Source organism: Anas platyrhynchos, chromosome 4, assembly GCF_047663525.1.
Source record: "Anas platyrhynchos isolate ZD024472 breed Pekin duck chromosome 4, IASCAAS_PekinDuck_T2T, whole genome shotgun sequence".
Lineage (NCBI taxonomy): Eukaryota > Metazoa > Chordata > Aves > Anseriformes > Anatidae > Anas > Anas platyrhynchos.
The window spans coordinates 35,135,042-35,157,614 of record NC_092590.1 but is presented as its reverse complement, the minus strand read 5'-3'; the positions used below and the strand labels follow the sequence as shown (position 1 = coordinate 35,157,614).

The 22,573-nt window shown below is 40.8% G+C and overlaps 1 protein-coding gene across 17 annotated transcripts in view; it reads left to right on the top strand.

Annotated features, from left to right (window-relative positions):
• Positions 1–22,573, top strand: part of TRIM2 (tripartite motif containing 2) — a 111,130-nt gene that overhangs the window by 65,293 nt on the left and 23,264 nt on the right. For 15 of the 17 annotated variants that reach the window (XM_072037380.1, XM_072037381.1, XM_038178399.2 and 12 more), the window contains 5 exons: positions 5,474–5,655; positions 7,742–7,979; positions 14,305–14,456; positions 15,145–15,325; positions 17,975–18,698. In XM_072037380.1, the coding sequence (XP_071893481.1) occupies positions 5,522–5,655; positions 7,742–7,979; positions 14,305–14,456; positions 15,145–15,325; positions 17,975–18,698 (1,429 nt within the window). In that variant the 5' untranslated portion in view covers positions 5,474–5,521. Of the gene's footprint in view, positions 1–555; positions 935–5,473; positions 5,656–7,741; positions 7,980–14,304; positions 14,457–15,144; positions 15,326–17,974; positions 18,699–22,573 lie in introns of those variants that run through there. The other 2 variants (XM_013100897.5, XM_021273333.4) reach the window with 2 other exon arrangements.

Here is a 22,573-nt window from a genome sequence, read left to right as displayed (position 1 = left end):
CAAGAAGCTGCTGCTGGTTTGTGTGTCAGTGGCACAGCTCTCTGAAGAGGTTCCTTGGTGCTGCTTTAAACATCTGGAGGGACAAAGGGCGTTTGTGGGGTCTTTTGTTGGTGCTGGAAGCTGGAGCAGGGAATAACCAAGCCAAGAAATACTCTGAATCCTGGACAAATCCGAATGCAATCACTGAGCACTAAGCTTTATCTCCCTTTCTAAATGAAAGTGCTTTCGTTTCATCTGTGGAGACCGCCCTGATAACCAACGTTGCGTAATAGCAGCTCTCCCCCGGGGACTCAAATCCCTTTTCCGATTTGCGAGTAATATTTGCATATGTGTTTCGGGGCTGCATTGACATGCCAGCTGCACACTGGTGGCTGTCTCCGCCCGCTAATCCTGTAATAACATTCTGGTGCCCAAATTCAATGGCCCTGCGCGGAGCCTCCGAACAGCTGATCGCCGAGTAGGGAGGGAAAAAAAAATAACCCAGCGAATCTCCTTGCAGCTCTCTGCTGCATCCCTATCCCACAATGCCCCGCACGCTTTGCTGCAGTCTTTCTACACGGGCTGAGTGAGAAAAAGATGTGCTAAATAAAGATTGATTGGTTTGCATCCTGAAGGGGTCTCCCACTTGTAAATGACCCGGGGGGGGGAAAAAAAAATTCATGACGACTTCACTGGGCCTCCTCCCGTTCTTCCATTTTTCTTTCCACCTGTCCTCTTCGTGGAATGGAGCATCACTCCTTAGAGCACAAAATGCGCTGTGCCTCTAACGGTGACCGTGCTCCGATAGGGATCCTTAACCGGTTTTACGCGTGAGGCTTGAAATATTGACAGATGATGTTTTGTTCGTTTGGATTACTGCGGAACTGCAGCTCCGACCCTGCAAGGATTTGGTCCTCAGCACTGCACTGATTAAGCTATTTTTCTACAAAGATGGGTAGGTCGAAAATGCTCGAGTTTTGCTCAGTGTTATATTCCCGGTGGCTGCTGTTTCAGCCCCGATTGTTCATTATGCTTCTGCATGCTGTAAGAATGAAGAGGGTTGCTGTGTTTTAAACAACAAGGCACCAAACTGATTGCAAGAGTGGGAGAGAAAGGAATGCAAATGTAGCTTGTCGAGCCTTCTACCCAAGCGGGCTGTGTGGCGGTGATGATTATCGATGTACTTGCTGTGTCCTGTATCGGCACATTTTGGGGCTGCTGCTGTAAATGTCTCGAATCTGCCCTTTATTCCCAAAAAGCGTGGACAGATGGCATGTCTGTTTTAAGGAGTTTTAAAGCCCAGCTCCCCCAGTCTTTGGAGCAACATTGTTGAGGTTCCCCACCCTTTCTTACCGCTCTCAAGGCCTAGCCGTTCCTTTGCAAACGTTACCATTGGAAACCTAGTCATTCATCAGACATGAATAGACCCTCGGGTTGTGAATGCCATTGATAAGAAGAGGATGAACAAGCTGCATGCAATTTGTTCTCCCCAGGCTGTACTTTCAGGCTAGTTGCATTTCTGGCTGGGTGGAGTTCGGCGATAGCAGCATCTCAGCGAGAGGGAGTTCTGTGCTTTTAGGGATAAACCCTGGGAAACGGACAGTTGCAAGTTTTCCCCCTGTCTCTTTCTCAGCTGGGCCATGGAAACTAACAGAGAATTCGGTAACGGTTGAAGAGCCGAGTTAAAGAGACTTGTAGAAAGGGTGCACTTCTCTATTGCGTGACTATTTGTCGGAAACAGCTCTTCTGGAACTGTTATTTGCTGTACCCTAACATTTTCTCCCCTTTTTTAATAGTAGGGGAAGTTCTTTTTCATATGGGTGAGGCCACACCCTGACTTTGGTTCCTGGAGGCATGCATGTGTAGCAGGGCAAGGCTTTACACCAGCTTAGAGAGCCATTGTTTCCTCCTTTCTTTGCTCTATAGTGCATCTTGAATTCAAATCAATAGTCCTATCTCCAAGAAGGAAAAATAATTAATGTAATTTTGGGGATGGCTGAAAACAATCATCCTTAAGCCTCAAATGGGTGACAAAGGGTGTACATTTCCCAGCCTTTTTTTGCACTTAATTTGGCAAACCTGACCCAGGCTTCCGCTCTGTGTGTGCCTCTTAGAGATAAATGGGTGGGGTTGTAGGTCTTGTTTGGTGCAGTGTTTCAAAAACCTTTAGCTTTGCCTGTTTAAATTATAAAGTGTAAATATATGGAGAAGTGATTCAGTGATTCTCAGACTTAGATGTATTTTCAAAGGTTGTACTTCAGCTGCTCTTTGTCTCTGTCTTCTGAGACAAAAATGAACCTCTGAAAAGAACCCTAGCAGTTCCCAGAAGATGCTACTATTAAAATGATGGGTTTTCTGTTAAAAAAAAAAAAAAAAAAGTCTTACTTTGCACAATCTCCCGCTGCCAATACATCTGAAACTTATGTTGCTGTTTTTGAGGAATTGCTGATAGCGCTGCAGAAAATTAGAATAAATGCTGTCTTTGGCCAAATTTAAAGGGATCATTAAAATTTGCAACTTTTCCTCAGATAGTCTTTGGTTACACAGTTGCTTTCATTGAGACAAAATAGCCATTTCCATAGCCATACCACATTTAGCAAAATTACATCAAAGGTGAAGTTGGCTGAGGGAGACTGTGGAATCAGATGCTCAGTCCTGGAAATAACATACTTGACAAACTTTTAACATGAATAATTTGTGTAAGAATTTAACGTACCATGTAGTGGCCACAGCTTGAACTGTGCTAATGACATTCTGTTTTCAGGTGCATGTTTTCAGCCTGATTTATGTGAGCACAGGAAATAAATGATAATCATGGCCTGCTGTGCTCCAGACAAAACAACAAATATTAAAAGCACTTATTTCTGATCTCTCGTTAATCCTTCCTTTGACTGACAAAGCTGAAAGTGTGAGTATTTGAAAGTTAAAGCAGCTGGCATGACACCTATGTATGAAATGCTGAGAATCACCTGATTTTGCAATGAGATGGGGAGTTCAGAAAATGAGGATGAGGATCAGATGAAATGCACATGAAATTTTTCAGGCTATGTGAGTTGTCCATGTATAAACAGCATTTGCTGGTGTACTTGGTGGCTGAAAAAGAAATTGCAGTAAATCATGTTTGGTTGCTAGAGAGCTTTCTTCTATTAAATGGCAGGCAGCATTATTAGAGACCTACTTTTTTGTTTCTTAAGTACATTTTTTAATAAAAATAGTCTATGCTTAGTCTATAACAAAAAAAAAAAAAAAAAGTTGCACTGTTCATAATGTATTGGTGTCCAGTTTGGAAACTGTGCTTTTGATAAGACATCCTCCTGCTTCTGATTATCTTCCTTGTTTTGTTTGGGTTTCCACCCCCCTAATTTTCGGGTTGGGAGAGTGGGAGGCAAATGCAGCTGCATCGATGGTGAAATGATTGTCTTTTGAAGCACACAGCTGAAGAGCAGCGTGTTATACAGCCGAATGCACGAATGTGTTAATGCATGTTTGATAGCCTGCTCCTTCTACTCCCATGTGTGAAAGCTGAATAATTTTGTTCCACTTCTTGTGAAGCCATTTTTTAACTCTAGCTTTTAAAAGGAGATGTGGGTTCATAACTGATCCCTCAGCATTTACTGTGTGTGATCTATGGCGTTTAAATAGACTCAGTTTGTGTTTTTCTAATATTGACATTGTATTTTAAGGTAGGGAAGGAAATGGAAACAAGTGAAACAAATGATCAATTCTGAAATCACGCATTTTTGGATCATGAGCAAACATTGAGTTGCATGAATATTATAACAATTTTTAACCTTACAGATTCCCCTTTTTAGTGGGGTAAAAGGAGACCAAAGGGCCCACCATAAATGTTGTGCCTCAAGTTGCAGGTCAGTTACCGCTGTTGGGGATTTTAACTTGGAATAACTTTCTGCTGCTGTACTTGTTAGCAGAGGAGGCAAATCCCCAGGGACCTGTTACAGGGGAGGTCAGTGCACCCTGTTCCATAGGCACCATCATTATCCTAGAGGTAGCCACTTGTCCACTGTAGTAAGCCAGCCATACCTGCACAGCTTAATACACAGCTAAGGAAGATCAGGACGTGTCGCTGCTGGTAAAATGCCATGGGCCACAGCACTCATTATGGAAGTGAGTGACCTGGAAGGGAGAGTGATCAGCACCTGTGGCAGGCAGGGGGTCTTGGAAAGCCTCAGCTGCCTGTAAGCCAAAAATCGAGCTGTCTGGATGACTACAAGCTGGGGTAGAAAGTGCGTAGGGAAGAAGGAACCACCTCAGGAGTGTGCCTGCAGTGGAAGCACCCAGCTGGGCTGGCTGCTCATACAGAAAAGGAGCCCCTGCTCCTCCGTGGAGGCAGGAGGACTGGCAGGCCTCAGGGCTAGGACAGCAGCTGTGCTCGGCTCCTCGGGGAGGGAGCCTGCACCTCTCAGTGCTGGGGGAGAGGAGCTGTGCTGGCCACCCTGCCAGGAGCTCTGCTTGTCAGGTTTTCCTAACCTATTCTAACCAGCAGTTAACTTTTTCCTGAGGTTGGTCCCTTCCCTTTCCTCCTGTTTTCTCTTTCTTCTCATTAATTCTGTTGCTGTAATCTGTGCCTCCAGTTGAAAAATTTTTCTCTCCCAGCACCTTGCTTGCAGGACAGGAGGAGTTCCAAATCTGCTGGGGGTCCTTTAACCTGTGATTTTAATTCTGCCAGTCAATAGCTCTGCTTCTTTCCCTTTCATTTCATGCTTTTTATGCCAGTGTTGTGGAGACATTTCAGTGAGTACTCTTCCTGCCTGGAATGCCATTTTCCTTGCATTCATTATCTGGATGTGCTTCCTGTATCCCTCAGCCCTACCTTTGCTGACTCCCAGCAGCTATCAGCTGGCTCTTCTTTGCTCAGTCTCTGTTACTGTGAGGATTTCCTCCTCACCTACCCCACCTCTGCTGCTGATACAGAATTTGAGCACTGTCTTCCCAGGGACGGGCTGGCTCTAGAGGTTCCTTCGCTGGAGTTCCTGAAATCCAAGCCTAGCATATCTTTGGCACGATCAGCACCGATAAGGGGAAGAAATGTTAGGTTGAACCATTCTTAAACTCTGTGACACAGTCATTTGGCTGGTGCAGTTCCAGTTTAAACATTTTGCCAGTGGTGCTCTAGATGTAAGAAATCCAATGTTTATTAGAAGTGGCCTAGCCTACTGGCACAAGAACACTTTTATCGTGGATGTCTTTAAAACCAAACAGCCCTGTAACTCATATTTCAGAGGCAACATGCCTTTCTGAAATGCGTGCTCACACAGAGGTGTTATGTATGGTGGGGTAGACTGTTTCCCAGTCTTTGATCACCGATACAACATTTTAGAAGTTTAATTCTCCATTGGTTTTGCTTTATATGGAAATATGAATTCCTGTATCAGGATGAAATATGGGTGAATTGGTTGTCAATTTTGTAATTTCATGTAGTTTATAAGCCTTTTTTCTTCTTTTTTTCTTTTTTTTCCCTCTCAACCAACTCCAGCAGTGTGCAGGGTAGAAGGGAACAGGATCCATATGTCAGTGGTCTAGGATGGCCAGTGAAGGCTCTAACATCCCAAGTCCTGTGGTCCGTCAGATTGACAAGCAGTTTCTGATTTGCAGCATATGCCTGGACCGTTACAAGAACCCCAAAGTACTTCCCTGTCTGCACACTTTTTGTGAAAGGTAAGTCCTTTCTTTGTGCTTGTAACTTGACATTTGTCTTGGAACGAGCACAGAAGCCTGTGTCCTTTATGGGACGCTGACTTTTCTCTTTACTTGTAAAGGTCATGTTAAGGGACAATAAAATGTGGGAAAGCTGGAGAAGTAGGGAGGTAAAAACTGTTATATGTGGTGGGCAGGCAGAAGAGACAGAGTATTTGGAATACTTTCCCTTTATGCAAAAGTAAGTAAATATATTTCTTGGAAGTAATGAATAGAGTTACACCAATGAATAAGGTCACAGTCAGAATTTGGTCTTCAAATTAATAGCCTCAAATATAATAGCCTCATTTATACTGATTATTCTTTAATTAGAAACAATAAAAACCTTTCTTTGTTGGTTTACTAAGTAGCAAAATAATTATCCCATCCTTTAATGTCCAAGGGTTAGACACAATATATACATTATTAATAACCGGTGATTAAGTGTCCTCATTATTCTGCAGCTTGGTTGACTGAAGTAGAAAAACTCTCTGAAAAGAGATGGAGAAAACCCAGCAATTTGCCTTCTACTGTATTCATCTGAATTAAATATACATACCTAGGGATACTTTAATGTTGTATTCTCCATTCAAACGGTGGCAGGAATACAGCATCTGCAAAAAAGTTAGCCGAAGAATTACTGATTAGAAGTCTTGATCTGATGACGGGATGCACCTCTTTGGGTTATATATTGAATGGCAGAAGAATAATAATAAATGATGCTTCATGTGAACACAGTTCAGGAAATTTCCACCTCTTAGAACTGTGATGTGCGTATTTTAATTTTACAAGAAAAAATGTGGATCTCTGAGTGTGCCAGATTAAAGTCTTTCCTAAAGGAGTAGGAAACTCTGTCTTTACCGAATTCAGCAGTGAAACTCCCACTGAAGTCAGTGAAGTCAAGATTTTCACCATTGCGTCTTAAGTTTCTTGACTTCAGTTCATGTGTAAATCCTAAAGTCAGCTTCTGGTTTTCACTGTAAGCCTCTTACGCTGATCTGGTTATGGAGAGAGGTTGGAAGAAACTCCTCCAGTGTACAGCTGATGAACAAAACCTAAGCTCTCCTTTCACAGCATTTACTGGGGGGTCATGAGGAGGGCTGCCAAGGGAGGATGAAGAGTGGTGCAAGCAAAGTGCTTGGAAGTGGATGAGAGACACATAGCTGTGCAAGGTCACCCTCCTTGATTGGCATCACATGAACAACTCGGTGTAGCACTGCTCGCCTTTCAGACTCCTGAAGAACTGCATTCTGCAGAGCTTCCCGTCTTTACAGGGCTATATTGAATTGCAGTCAAATGTTGCATGCTCAGCAGTTGTTAACTTGGATTTCAAGGCCAGAAGAACTGCTGCATATTCTTGATAACAGAAGCTTTGTGTTGGATTTGTATTCTATGAAATTTAGTCTCTCTAAAACAAGCGAACTAATCAAAATGAAAAATAAAACACAAAAATCCCCCCAAAACTTGTCTTAACATAAACTATGATAACTTAGGATATGTTTCTCTATGTAGTAAGAACAAAGCAGAGTGAGCTGTGTTGATTTTGGCCAACTGCCAAATAACTTTCCTAATTGAAATAAATGGAAAAATTTCCATTGGTTTCATTGGGACCAGGTTTTAGGTCTGAAACACTAAACCCAGAGATACAAGTTAATAAAGGATATTCATTTGGAAAGACAAAGGTCAACCATCGGTTACTCGGTTAAAGATGTACGCTTAATGCAATAACTTGATGTCTGTCAAACTTTATCGGATAGTTTATCATTTTTACTATCCTAAGAACAGGATGCGGTAGATGTCTCAAAGAATAGATCAGCTCAGCATGAATGGCTCAAAGAGGGGCCCATAACTCTCACAGTGATGTCAGCTTATTGAACATTTTTTGATGTGGCAGGGGAAAAAAAAGTCCCCATAATACTTCCCTTCTGAAGCCTGGAATATGATTTACCTTTTCTCCCGTAAGTTGGGGTAGTGCTATTTCAAGCCAGTTCTTAAATGAAGGGAGTTTTTTTTCCTCTTTGATGATGCTTTCCCTCTCTTTCTCCCCCTCCACCTCCCTTCCCCACAGGTGCTTACAGAATTACATTCCAGCCCATAGCTTAACCCTTTCTTGCCCCGTGTGCCGCCAGACCTCCATTCTGCCAGAGAAAGGGGTTTCTGCACTCCAGAACAACTTCTTTATTACCAACCTGATGGATGTCCTGCAACGAACGCCAGACAACAGCATTGAAGAGTCCTCCATCCTGGAGACTGTCACCGCTGTTGCTGCGGGCAAACCGCTCTCCTGCCCCAATCATGACGGAAATGTAAGTGAGATGAGCTCCCGTGATATGCACAGGTACTGATGTGTGCTGACTGGTCTGGTTATTTAACATGGACAGGTCATTTTAAATAGGTAGTGGGGGAATTGGAATGACACGATTGCTTTGATTTTTATTTTAGCTCAGCAAAGACAAGTGACTTCTTAAAACCAGCAATACTCAAACACATTCAGAGGAGCATCTTAAAGTAGCGTTATTTCATCTTAACAACTGCTTTTGGTGATACCTCCTCTTAGTACATTTGGTCAAAATTGCTCCCCTGCAAGCCCTGGACCTTTTGCCTTTGGCTCTTTGGGATGGCTTTCCACAGCTGTCTTACTCATAGGCTCAAATATTGTGGTGAGAACCTGTGGGCTTGTTTAGGCAGTATGAGGCAGGTATCTTGTGAGCATAACCTACCCGCATACTGACCCTGAGAGACTGGAGGCAGTCCCAGAAGCTATGTGAGCATGTTAACATAGCGCCAAGTAAAAGGCCATCCTAACTCAGGATGCGCTGGGTCAGCACAGGCTTAAAACAGAGAGCTACTGTTTATCTGCAGTGCTTTGTGCCTCCTGTGTTATCAGTCCTCGGAGGCAGCTTTGTTGTTTGTTTTCTTTTTGTTTTTTTTTTTTTTTCCCACCACCTACTCTTTTTGTCCAGCATCCTCTCCCATACACCCTCAAATGGTATCACTGTATTCATTGGCAAGTGCCCCCAAAGTGAGTAAATATTCCAATATTATTACAAGAACTACTCCAACTCTGCAGCTTTCAGCATTTTCAACAGTAAACCTGTGTGGTTTCATGGTAGGCAGATCAGCTTCTGTCTCAAAGCTAGGCTTTGCAAGTGTGTAAGTAGACCATATTGAAAAACTGAGCCATGTAGTGTTGTAAACTTCTGTGCAAGCCAAGAAATGTATGCCAGGATTTTAAGACAACTTTCTGTGAACTGTTTTATTCAATGCTCTGTTTAGGTGTATGGGCTGTATAGAAATAATTCAGTTGATAGGTGTTCATTGCTCTTCCAGAGAAACAGCTCAGTTCCCTCTCCTTTACTAACCTGCTGCAGTTAGGTTGGCTTGTAGAACTGATTTGCTTCACAATCTGATTAATGAGTAACTTGCGTAACTTTTTTTAGTGTGTGCTATACCTGTATGTGTGTAGTGGTTACTCATTAATGTATTCCTATTTTTTTTATTTACATTTTGTTGGATCTCCTTAACATGAATCACAGTTCTTTTCTGATAGAGGAATTGTGATAGGAGCCATTTCATATTTCTTTGTGAAATGCAGAAAAAAAAAAAAAGTCGAAATGAAGATGTTACTTGTTTTGCAATTTACATTATCAACTGATGACACTTTGGGTATATGTAGAAAAAAATGTCTACATTAAAGTTGGGCCACCTTATAGTTCTCTGAAAATTCCTTTCTATGGAAAGATGTGTTTGTAAGTCCTCTAAAATAAACTTAGTCGGCTTGCCTTGAAGCATAGCTTGCCTTTTAAGATGCAGAGTAGGGTGTGATGGGAATATCTTCTTGTTCCAGTAAATAACTGGGGAGAGCTGAAAATAGCACCAATTTAAAGCTTTGTGAACTAGGAAATTAAAAGGTAAAGTGCATGTTAATCACCATAATGGGGGGAACTGAGGTAAGTTTGGGGGAGAACTGACCAAGGCTGGCTGGGCAGGCCTGGCCGAAGGATAAGGTGTGCAGGGCAGGGTGCCGGGCACCCTGGGCATGACTGAGGAAATGAGCTGTTGCTGGCTTCATGGGTACACAGCATGGCAGGGAGCTGCATGGCAAGGAGCAATATTGGAGTGAGCGAGGGGGGATTGAGGTGGTGGCTGGAGGAGGAGGCCTGCAAAGAACAGGCAGTCATTCTGCACTGAATCCTCTCCTCATTGGCTTGGGTATGATCATATGTATTGTCAGATCCATTGTATTTTTGCTCTTGAGGGAAAAATTTGAATCAAGTTGGTTTGATTTAAATATTTCCAGATTTTCTTTGTATTAGCTTGGAAACAAGTTTCTGTTTAAACAAGCTTTTTCAGCCTCTCCAGTGATGCTGGCTTTAAACCTCTGTGATTAAAATCAGATAGAAACTGCTGTTTTTTTCTTACTGAGTTTCCTGTCTGCTTCTATCTTAGCTTTCCTCAGGCCCTGTAGGTTAAGTGCTTTCCTTTCCAGTTGGTCTTGTTGCCACCGCTCATACTTTCCATACGTTTGTGTATATCCTAGTTCTTCTGCACACATCCTCTCATCCTCTGTTGTGGCATCTTTGTTGTGTGCGTGCTTATGAAAAATGAAACTCAGCTTGTAGTATCTTAACGTAAGAGATTTCCTGTGCTGGAACTATAAACTAGTGCTTCCTTATTCACCAAGCACAGAACACAAAAATGTCCTTGTGAAACTGGGATAGTAGGGCCCATATGCTAGGAACTTCTGAACCTGAGAGAGGGTTCTAATCTTGTATCTGCACATGCAAATATGATTGGCTTTATTCTCAGCTGCTATAAACTCCTGTAACTCCTGCTGGGCATAAGCATGCAAGTTTGGAAATGTTGGTTTACAATCATTTAGGGGCTAGGTATAGCCTGGACAGGGAACAATGTGTAACTGTAGGTCCATTACTGTATAATATGGATTTTTTTCTTTTCTGAGTTTGAAGTGAAAGCCAGCTTAGAGCCTAGGATCCTCAATTTTACAAGTGCAGTTTATTTTCTGCCTGTAGAGTGCAACAAGAGAACACACCCGATACTAGATTAAACACTTGAAACAAGAGAGCATGTCTCATCTCTGACTAGGTTTTTCTTGAAAGTTGATAGAATAGCTTGGGAACTCGACAAGTAAAAAATTGTGTTTAGAAAAATATTTCCTGAACTTGTGCAACTTCTGCTTACAGCCTATGTGCTTCTCATAGAAAGATAAGAAAGCATCTATCCTTGATGTTCTGATGAAATGGCTTCATAAAATATCTTTTAAACCCTTTTTTCTCCTTGCTTCTATACTTCCCACTGTGTCACTTGTGTATCCCATTAAACTGTAATCTATTTTTTCTGTACTCTGCAATATTCAGTGTATCATTGAGGCTAAATGAAAAATTCAGAATGTCAGAACTTACCTTTAATGAGCATTAGCACTAATGAACTGAGATCACTGCTGGCAAAATATTGTTCTCCTTCACCAGAAACACTTAATACAGTTAGGGAGCAGTAGTCTGACTCTGATATAATCGTATTTGATTAAATACAAGGGATTTAAGTGGTTTACTTGTATGTAAGTATATTGTTTAAGTCATAACGGTTTTGTAAACTTTTATTTTAAATTTGATTAAAGCTTTCAGGTTTACTGCATCGGTAGGCAAAAGCTAAGACTTGGGAGAACAGGAGTGTGTTTCTAAGTTTTGCCACATAGTCTGGGAGGGCTGCTCAGGTAATCCAAACTTGTATTCTTCTAAAAGCCCAAACATACAAATCTCAGGTACACACTAGCTCTAGGACAGAGGAACTGAACATGGGTGAGAGACGGGGAAGAGGGCTGGCAAAGAGCAAACACTTCCTTTTCTCTGGACTGGTGTTTTAATTCAAACAAATAGAAAGCAGAGGATGAATAATATGATTATTCAGATGTAGTTTTAGATAAATGAGGCTTGTCATTGCTGAGAGCTTTTTTCTTGAGACCTGAACTTTGAAGGGCTGGAATCCATGTGTTTTGGCTTTGTGAAATCTATTTCAGAAGTACATGTAGACCTGATTATGCAAATGGAAAACAAATCTGTAACTCAGTTAAATTACAGTGGTGAAGATGTGTGGATCTCTAGTTAGATCACTGTGCTGAAATATCCTGGTCTGGTTTAAGGCAGAGTCAGTGGGGAGGATTTCAGAACCAGTGAGTATTAACTCACATTTCATTACAGCTGATAGGGCTGTTTTCATTGCCTGGTTTTGTGACTTCAGTGGAAACATAGCAGAAGGCAATGCTGGATGCCACAGTATATCCTGCACAAGAGGACATTTGGAAAAAAAGCGTTTCAGGCAATTTTTTTTTTATTTTTTAATTTTTTTTCTGAAATGTTTTGTGAAACAAACCTGAATCATGAAAAGTTTTCTGGGAATGTTACATAATGTGATGCTCATGTTGGGAATGGAGAGGGGAGAGGAAAAGCCAGTAGTACATGTCTGCCTCTACTTAGAAATTAAGAAAAAAATGAAATATATGGAATCTTAGATGGTTAGGAAGTGCTAGATAAAATCTTAGGAAATCAGTTCATGCAAGTACTTGAGGCCTGAATTGTGTTAATATTAGCTTTTCTTTCTTCTTCAGCCATGGCACAATCCAAAGATTTGCATGAGAAATGAAAAATGTTTCACTCAACACATTTTGAATGTGACTGAGGCAAAGAAGACAATTTCTATGCAGACGTAGCATTTTAGCTCTTTATGCTCTGCTTGCTATTACCATTTTGGCTTATATGTTTCTCTGGCATTGAATAAAGAGGAAGAAAGTCAATTAGGCTAAAATTTAATTTGCCAATGAGATGCTTTCTCTCATGTATATTGTTGTAAATACGATGGTATTGTTATGAAGTATTCAATAGGAAACAGAAATATTAAATTATTCTATCATTGTATCCAAAGATAAAAAAATATAGAACAAGTAAAAAAGCTTGTTAAAATCTCTTGAACATGAGCATTAAATTATGAAGAGACAGAAAGATGAACTTTTGACACTGATTCAAAATAAGTGAATGTTTATGACCATATAAAAAGGCTTATAGTTTCCTAATAAAATGTTGTTCATTTTGGTTGGTTCTGGTTGCAAATTTTTGAAGCCTTTGTAAATAATTGAATCCTAAGCTCTGTTTAACTGACTTCCTCTATGTTTGTGAGACTACCCCACATGTTAGAGATCACAAAAATAACTGCCAGGCCTCAGAGGACCCACTACTGTCTAAGTTCAGGATTACTGGAGTGGTGTTAATGGGAGTTGCCATTATTTAGGTCTACATGTGCTTTCCTTACCCCTTTAATTTGGGGACAGCTTTTACTTTGTTTCTAAAGTGGCTTACACAAATGGCCAGCAAACAACTGAACCCTCACTATGTGTGAATCTCATGTCTTGTGAATTGAGATAAGAAGGAAAGGAGCTTATCACAGGAAAATCCCCATTAATGCTAATAGTACTTCTAATAATAATAATACTTCTCCCTCCTAATTCTCAAGACTTGGAACAGCCAGCTCCTTTGGAGCTGTTACAGGTCCCTCTGCTCAGGTACCTGAAAACAGCTGGTTCTACTCTACCCACACAACCACCTAATGTCAACCCACATCTCCAGCACACTCCTCTGTGTGAGGTCTGAGTGCCAAAAGCATCAACCGAGTTATTCAAGATTCTGATGCTATGTGCTGAACGCAAGAAAGCTGCCAATGGTTTGCTTTGAAGCATATGTACTGTGAGCTTTCTTACACACTCAGTAATAAGCCTAAAATTATTTGCACTGAAAAACTTTTGAGCTATAAAAGACTGTCTCATGCTGAATTTGCATGTATGTGCATTATTTTGATTATTATATGATTTTGTACACAGCACTTTTCTTCACCATCATGAGTATATTCAGATTTGGGGGTATTTATTACACAATGAAGGTCTTATTTTTTAATCACCAGACAGCGTTTGACTGGGTATTTAACAGGTTGAAACAATCTTCTGCTTTTTTAAGTGTAGATGAGTGCTCTTATTATAGTCTCAGATATGGGGTTTTGATGGTTTTAAGGGATTAGTAGTGGGATATAGAGCTTTTGCCCTGCAGCACATTTGTTCATTGAGGGTGTTTCTCTGTAGCAAATAAACATGGCGTTTGGTGATCTCAGTTGAGTTTGTGTTGCACAAGTGGCCCTGCTAAGAAAAACAGCCTAAACTTACACTTTCTGTGGCAGCCCCTTAAGGGAGACAAAGGATTAAGTTAGTGAGGTGATCAGAATGCCCTGATTTTGTTTTGTTTTGTTTTGTTTTGTTTTCATGGAGTAGTAGAGAAACACCAAAGCTTACTATTCCACAGTATAAAGATGGTGTTAGGGCTAGCATTGGGGTCCATTGTTGAATTTTCCAGATTGCTGTTCTGATTATTCCTGATAGAATAAAATGCATTTGGTAGGAGATCTGTAAGAATAACAGACAACTGTTAAGCAGTATATTGTTGGTGTCTTTGTTTCACGTTGAACTGTAATCTGCGAGCTTGGTTAATAGCATGAGTTTAAGGCACAGAAAGATGTGCTTAGAGCTGATGGTACTGCTGCTGTGTCTGAATCTAGAGCTGTGCACTTTTTCAGGTGATGGAATTTTACTGCCAGTCCTGCGAGACAGCCATGTGCCGGGAGTGTACAGAGGGAGAACATGCAGAACATCCCACAGTACCACTCAAGGATGTGGTGGAGCAACACAAGGCTTCCCTCCAAGTCCAGCTGGACGCTGTCAACAAACGGTACAGAGTCTTCATGGATTATTTTTCAGTTTTAGCACTGGCTTCCTGTGTTACCTTGGGTAATTGTTTTAATGTGCTTGTGCCATGGGCCTTTACCCTAAAATAGGGATTGCATAGAGGACAGCATAAGGGAAAAAAAAATCCAGTGAGTTTGATGCACTGAGGGATTAAAGAAAAGAGTAAAAGATACCTATTAGTCTTTTGCAAAACAGAAGCTGTTGGAAATACAAGTGTTCTCCAAAGAAGGAGCGTAAAATATTACGGAGAAAAGTATTAGCCAGCCATGAATTCAATAATAAATAAGTAATACTGTATGCTTAGACGAGTACAAACTTTACTGTGGCAGAAAAGCTTAAAAAAACAAAACCAAAACCAAAAACAAACTGGGGTAAATCTGATTCCCTCTTCCTTAGTAGATACATCTGCATAAAGGACAGAGAATCCAATGCCTCCCTGTTGGAACTGCCTGAAGTGTAATGAATTTCCACAAGGGAGGGCCCTGGCTTAGCCTTGTTTTATCAGACCCAAACCATTATGTGGTTATAAAAAGAATGAACTTACTTCTGGGAAATGACCGAGTTTAAAGACAGCCTGGTGATGAGATTGTTTCATCAAAAAATGTCAGGGCAAGGGCCAATGTTTAATAACTTTTGAAACAGCAATCTTTGTAATTTAATCCCTCCCTCAGGCTTCCAGAGATCGACTCAGCACTTCATTTTATATCTGAAATCATACACCAGTTAACCAACCAAAAGGCTAGCATTGTAGATGACATTCATTCCACTTTTGATGAACTCCAGAAGACTTTAAATGTGCGAAAGAGTGTGCTGCTTATGGAACTGGAAGTGAATTATGGCCTTAAACACAAAGTAAGATGCATGTTTCATTTCAATGAAAAGCTATTAATTTAACAGCCAGTTTTTATAAATGATGCAGGACGCCACTTTGACAAATTGTGTCTGAGATCCAGAGGACAACTTTGTCTTCCTGAAATCAAGTACTTCACAGCCTTGCTTGTGGGTGCGCACTCTCGAAAATGGTATCCAGACCCTGTATGGGTAGCTAGCCCCATGCATGTGGTGTGAGGAGATCTAAAACAGCCAGCACAATGAGCAGGTATCTGCTTAAAGCCCACGTGTTTCATGTACAGATGCCAATAAGGGAATACCAAACTAAAGTCTGAACTCCTTGGGCTGCAATTCCATGAATCCTCTCATGAAGATACAAGCCAAACAATTTCTCCCGAAGAACTGAGCAAGTCTTACCATTTTGCTTTAAAGCACTGTGTTTCCATTCAAATGCCTGGTAACATATTTCGTCCTAGAAGCTACAGGTTGAGGATTAATAGGTCTGAATTCAGATTCTCAATTCTGTTCATCTAAACATATCCAAGATGTCCCAAAACTGTATTTACTTAGCAAGAAAATATACTGTTTGTGTATGAAGTTCACACAAGATGGAATATGATGTTAAATTATCTTACTGTTGTTTAAAGGGGCATGTTCAACTATTTCACAGAATCACAGAACTGTAGGTGTTGGAAGGGACCTCAGAAGATCATTGGGTCCAACCCCTCTGCCAAAACAGGTTCCTCAGAGCAGGCTGCCCAGGTAGGCGTCCAGACAGGCCTTGAATATCTCCAGAGAAGGAGACTCCACAACCTCCCTAGGCAGCCTGTTCCAATGCTTTAGGATTTAGAGAACCAAAGTTTATGAAGCTGCATATAAGCAATAAAAGAGGCATTTCCTGTTTGTATAGCAAGAGCGATTAGAAATAAATTTTGTTTTGGACTGAACAGTAGGCCTGCAAAATAATTCAAATCCAAATATTTCATCATTCTGACCTTGCAAAAAAAATTTTTTTAAAAAAAGGAAGAGCTATTCTTTACTAAAAGAAATTTAGCAAGTCAGCTTTGGTTGTCCAGTGGACTGAGAGAGGTCTCATGTAAAATGCTCTAAACACATCTGAAATGCTAGTTATGGTAGGACTTAATATTTTCCATGTCTATAATGAAAGAAAGCTACATTGAGAGTATAACGGTTTTAAAATGTAGCTGCAAATTGTCTTCCTCCACAGTCTGTGGTTTATCCTGAGTGTAGGGGGTTTTTGTCATCCCGGGACTTTACTAGCTATGCTGTCTGTTTAACTGTTTATGGCCTGGAATAAAGGCATGGCAGATCAGAAATGCCCAGCACTGAATCCTGGGAGGTTTTTAGATGCCTCTCTAGGCATCTAAACAGGTAACAGTTAACAGTTTTTTTCCCAGTGAGTGGAGAGAAAGAGATAGCTACATAAAAATCAGAAAAAAAATGCCCTTAGTATCATTACATAGTGTTTATCAGCATGGGAAGAGTATCTCATAGCAATAGACACAGAGTCTCTAAGTTTAATTTAAAATCAACTGAAGTGTTTCAAAAATACTAATTTTACAGTGACAGTCAACAAATAACCTCTCTGATCCACTGTAATGCCTGTGCCCTAGTTCTTTTCTGTAGGAAAAACATACCACATGTGTGACTGAGTCCTTTGGTTTGGGGATTTTGTCAGTGGAGATTGTGCGGGATAACTGGAATGTTTGTGTTTTCCAGACTCCCATGAATTTCTCTGTTAGGTTGTTATAATTCAGGGATCTTTCTTCTAATTCATTACAAAACTGGTTTAAAAAAAAATGTTAGCCTTGTTCCCAGCCCACACTTAACAATTTTGAGGTCAATACTGTTTTAAGGATTTTAGACTGAGGGCCAGAACTGAGCCTATAATAAAAGCTCCTTTTCAGTCTTAAATACAGAGTAGCTACTTGCTGCCCACTAAAATTTCAGGCTACTCAGCCCAACTCTTTCCAGTATCCCCGGTCCATCCTTTACATTTCCCTCTCCTGACTGCTGAAACTGGGGAATCATCTTTCCCAACTTCTGCTGGGGAGACTTTTACTTTCTTCAGTTACTTAGGTCAAGAATTTTTCCTCAGGATGGATGACACTTTTCCTCAGGATGCATGTAGATTCCTTCTTGTCCCTCTCCATAGAGGAAGGAGTAACACAAAGTTTCCTCTGGCCCTGAAGAAATCATTTTACGAAGTCCTTGCAGCCTTCCTTGTTCATGGGCCTGGTGATTCTTAAAATCTCTCTCTCTCTCTGTGCAGACAACTTGCTTCCCATTAACTATCTCATTAACTGTAACTGAGAATTAGATGGAAAGGTGCTTAAAATTCCACATTTTTTTTATATTAAAAAAAAAAAAAATAAAGGCAGGTAAAGGGAATAATTCAAACTAGTGACAGTGGATCTTTGAAGCCCTGGAGACGCAAAATGGGGTACATTTTTTGTGTCAGTGTGGTATTCTGAGAACGTGCAGGGAATCAGTGCAGTACATTTTCTAAAAGAAAACTGTAAAATAAACTGTAAAGTAAAGCATGATAAATTGTGTTTGTACAAATGCCTTCAGGCAGAAAGCATGCAGCATCTTGCTAGCACAGATCTTGCAATGTGATGCTAATCTGGTGTTTGGCAATGCACACAGGTCCTCCAAACGCAGCTGGATACCTTACTGGAAGGACAAGAGAGCATTAAAAGCTGCAGCAACTTTACGGCCCAAGCCCTCAACCATGGCACTGAAACCGAAGTGCTGCTGGTGAAGAAGCAGATGAGCGACAAGCTGAATGAGCTGGCCGAGCGGGACTTCCCATTGCAGCCCCGTGAAAACGACCAGTTGGACTTCATAGTGGAAACAGAAGGCCTGAAGAAGTCAATTCACAATCTGGGTACCATTTTAACCACCAATGCTGTTGCCTCTGAAACAGTCGCCACAGGTGAGGGGTTGAGGCAGACTGTGATCGGACAGCCCATGTCTGTTACCATCACAACGAAGGACAAAGATGGGGAGCTCTGTAAATCTGGGAACGCTTACCTGACTGCTGAACTGAGCACGCCTGACGGGAGCGTAGCAGACGGGGAAATACTTGACAATAAAAACGGCACTTACGAATTTTTGTATACTGTTCAGAAAGAAGGGGACTTCACTTTGTCACTGAGACTTTATGATCAGCATATCAAGGGCAGCCCATTTAAACTTAAAGTGGTCAGGTCAGCGGATGTGTCCCCTACCACTGAAGGGGTTAAGAGGCGTGTTAAATCTCCTGGCAGTGGTCACGTGAAGCAGAAAGCTGTGAAAAGACCTGCGAGCATGTACAGCACTGGAAAAAGAAAAGAAAATCCCATTGAAGATGATTTGATCTTCAGAGTAGGTAGGTGACTTGTGCTGACTACTGATGTTCTTAAAAATAGCTCGGTGAAACTGGATGAAAAGTGGCAATATAATAAGATTAATGCTGCAGACTTAGATTAAATTACTTCTTTAAAAAGTTGCATGGCAAGAAGCAAAGTTGGAGGACTCCCTCTCTAAAATGATTATGTTAAAGATTAATCTAATTAATTAACTAGGATCTATACATGCTAAAATCTGGGACAAATATAGTTATTTCTTGATGTCAGCACTGGACAAAATTAGGGTTTCCCTTATTTGTGTTCCCTCTCCCCCCAGTCTTAATATGTTTGGTTCTTTATATAGTGTTTGGTTCTTTATATCTCTAAATCTGTGCATTTCTAATGCTTGGTAAACACAACATCCAGGTGTCATTGTGATTTTCTTTCAGCTCTTCTGATGCAATCTGTTTTAAAGCTAAAGCTAACAAAGTTAACTCCTGATAGGTGCAAGCCAGGATTTCAGCAGCATGTTTACCAGGCTTGACCACTGGTCAGCAAGGTAGCTTTCCTTCTTGTAGTGGAGAATGGGTGGTGGTTAATCCTGGAGGGATTTTCAGTAGTTCTGCTGAAAACTTATCTGGATACCACTTGTCAGTCAGTTAGCCCTGTCTACCTGATTTCTCGTCTGTCAGTATTTCTTTAGGAATCTTTACTGTGACAGACAGTCTGTGCGATAACCTAAGTTTTATATCAGAAAATGCATTCAGCATGCACGCTTAGCTTACTGACAGGACAGCACAGTGCAACCTTTGGATGGAACAACTCAAAATGTCCGGTCTTTCCCAGATGGCCAGTGCATTTCCTTGTAAGATAAACAACCCCCTATATATAGCAACTCCAAGCATTTATACAGAGTCAATGGTATCCTGTTCTACTGTGAGTAACGATAAGTTCTACGGTGATTCAGACCTGGTCTGAAAGAAAGCGTCTCTCTGAACCCTTCTGGGAGTGGTTGTGATATGTTTTATGAAAAACAGAGAAGGGGCTCGATGGGCAGGTTCAGACTGAAAGGGTCTCCCTAGGTCTGTAGTAGACACGAGCAGGACAGAAAAGCCTGCACAGACACAGGATGCCTGGGAATGGCAGGGGGCCGTTGTGGCTGACCCTTCTCACAGCACTGGCCCTTTTGGCCACCTACATCAAGCGCTAATTTGTCTGTTTGTGGAAATTGCATGTCTAAATGGAGACAAGGTTGACTTAGACTTCAAATTCCTCTTAGAGTCGAATAGAAAAACACACGTGTTTAATAGTAAATACTTAAGAAAAAATATCCTGAAATTATTTTGAAACTTTAATATTCTTGTTATAAACCTTTCGGTATGGACTAACAGGATTTCAGATTACAATTTCCACTTCTGTATCCCTTGTTTCTAGTGATCAATTTCTAACCTAACTACCAAACAGTAGTATGGCTGCAGTTTTTTTCCTTTTGTCCAAATGGTTCTCTCCAATACACCATAATCTCTAAAACAATCTGAATGTTGTTTGAAAAGTTCAGTGTCCTTTTTTTGTTGTTGTGATGAAATAGATTATGTTCTTTATTTCAGAGTTTTTCTTCCTCCCTGTTTGCTGTCTTCCTTGCTCTGTGTCCCCTAACTCCCCCCAAAAAATAAAAAACAAAAACAAAAAAAAATGAAATGCATAGCTCTAGTTCTAGAGCTTTAGCTTGTTGAAACCCTTCATGAGTTTCCACATTTGGGATATATGGATTGCTGTTTTATTAAAAAAACTGAACCGAGGGTAATGCTTCATCCCATTCCACGTTCCGTTCTCAGCCACTCATTTCACAGACTGATCCTGCATAAGGATGTCCCTGTGGGGTTATGTATCATCTGAAAAGTCTCTTAAGTATTTGCAGCTGCGATGCTTTAGCTTTCTACACGCTTCCAACATATGCGTAATTAATAAACACAGGTAAAACTTCTGACGTTTTCACAGGGATAGCCTTCAGGGATTTAAGATTTTGTCCAGTTCCAGTTTCAATGCACTTGGAAAAGTTGAGTTTCGGTTCATTTGTTGATGAAGTCATGCAAAATAAAGTTTATTGTTGCTTTCCAACACAACTGTATATTTTTATATTGAGCTCTGATAGCCTGGCCAAATCTGGATTTTTGTTCTAAACTGGGCAAGATAAAGCCTGTAGTTGGGCTGCCAGAAGCTTGTACAGCTGTGTTGGAGAATCATACTGTAATATTCCTATGGGCATCTGAATATATGGAGCATGCCCTTGTATATATGCTGATATATGGACTTGTATGCACAAGTAAATCACTCAGCTCCTAGCAGGAGATAGTTCTTGTGTGGGTATTAAAAAATAATATTAATACAACATTAGTGCAGGTAAGTGCTTTCATTCATGGGGAATTGGGCATTGCATCCGTTGCCAATTCCGTTATATTCATGGCTTTTAAAAAGGCATGTGGTTCTATCTAGACACTTTAGGGTCACGCTATTGACTGCACGTTCATACAGTTATATAATTCATTATTTAAAAGAGCAGAGTATTTCTTGCTTCCTCTTCTTCTCTCTCAATGATTTATGACCTCAACCTTTTTTTTTTTTTTTTTTTTTTTTTTAAGCAGGCGTGAGCTGTAAGAGTGTGTCCATGCAGTTCTCATGTTCTAAATGTTACAGCCTGCTAAACTTGCTACAGGAATGAAAAGAAACAAGTAAATACATAGTTTTACAAAAATCCGTCTCTGTGGCATGTACCTAGTTTGTGCATACACAAGCAAGACTGTGTTTGTGATATCCAGAACATAATTGTTGTACGATGGTTTTCTCTACTGCTGCAAGTGGTAGGAAGCATTACTGTGAGAGGAAAGGCTCTTTTGTTACCCAGCTTTCGTGCCTTAAACTCACGCTGAGTGGAAGAATGTGGAGGTGAGGGAAGTGTCAGCCACTTCCACCTTCCCTGGTAAGCCTCTTCCAGGTCCCCCAAAGGAGGGTTAAGAGCCATGGGTGGCATCAGATCGCTCCTCTTCTGGCCAGGACCCTGTCTTGTGCTCCAGCTCTGCCATACCAGGCTGTATGCCTTGGTACTCCTTTTTTTTTTCTTTCTTTTTTTCTTTCTGGCACTTTTCATGACTGGGTTCTTTGACAGTATTTAGCAGTAGTGGTGCCATTTCCCACTTCAACTGCTTTTTCTCTTTTTCTCTTCGTTTATTTGTGCTTGGACTTGGCATCAGGCACAGCCAGATGGAGAGTTGGCTCTCTGCTAGAAAGCTCAATTTTCCTTTTCCTCAGACTGTGTTTAGCTCTCTGTTCAACCATGTAACTGAGTGGCTAAGTTTAGCTGGTAAGTTTAATGGGTGTAAATTGTTCTGCATTTTTATTTTTTATTTTTTAGAAGAAAAAAAAAAAGACTGAAAATAAGCTGTTAACAGTGCTTTCTGTCAGCTTCCTTACTAGGTGTGGATGTCATCATCTGGGCTGTTATCAGTGCTGAAACCAAACAGGAACCTTACTGTGAATTTACTCCACATATGAGCTCGTGAAGAAGGCCTGTGTAATAATAGCTGGTAGCCTGATAAAGAGTGCAGTTTCAAAGCAGGCTCAGGGGGAGCAGAAGGGTTAGATTTACATTTGACAAATAATGAATGGGGAGCTGTGAGTTGGTTTTAGGGAAATGTTTAAATTTTTAGGGGGCTTGTTCTTAATGTGGTATTTAAATCTTCTCTGAAGGCCTCAGCCTGACATTCTGTATTGGATTGTCCAATTTGAAAGAAAGAGGGCTGCCTATAGGTATAAACTTCTTAAGAAATTACAAAAATAAAAGTGAGCTCTCTGCATGGATACCTTGAAAATATGTCTATTTTTCTAACTGATATAGAGAAATATGTCTATTTCTCTAACT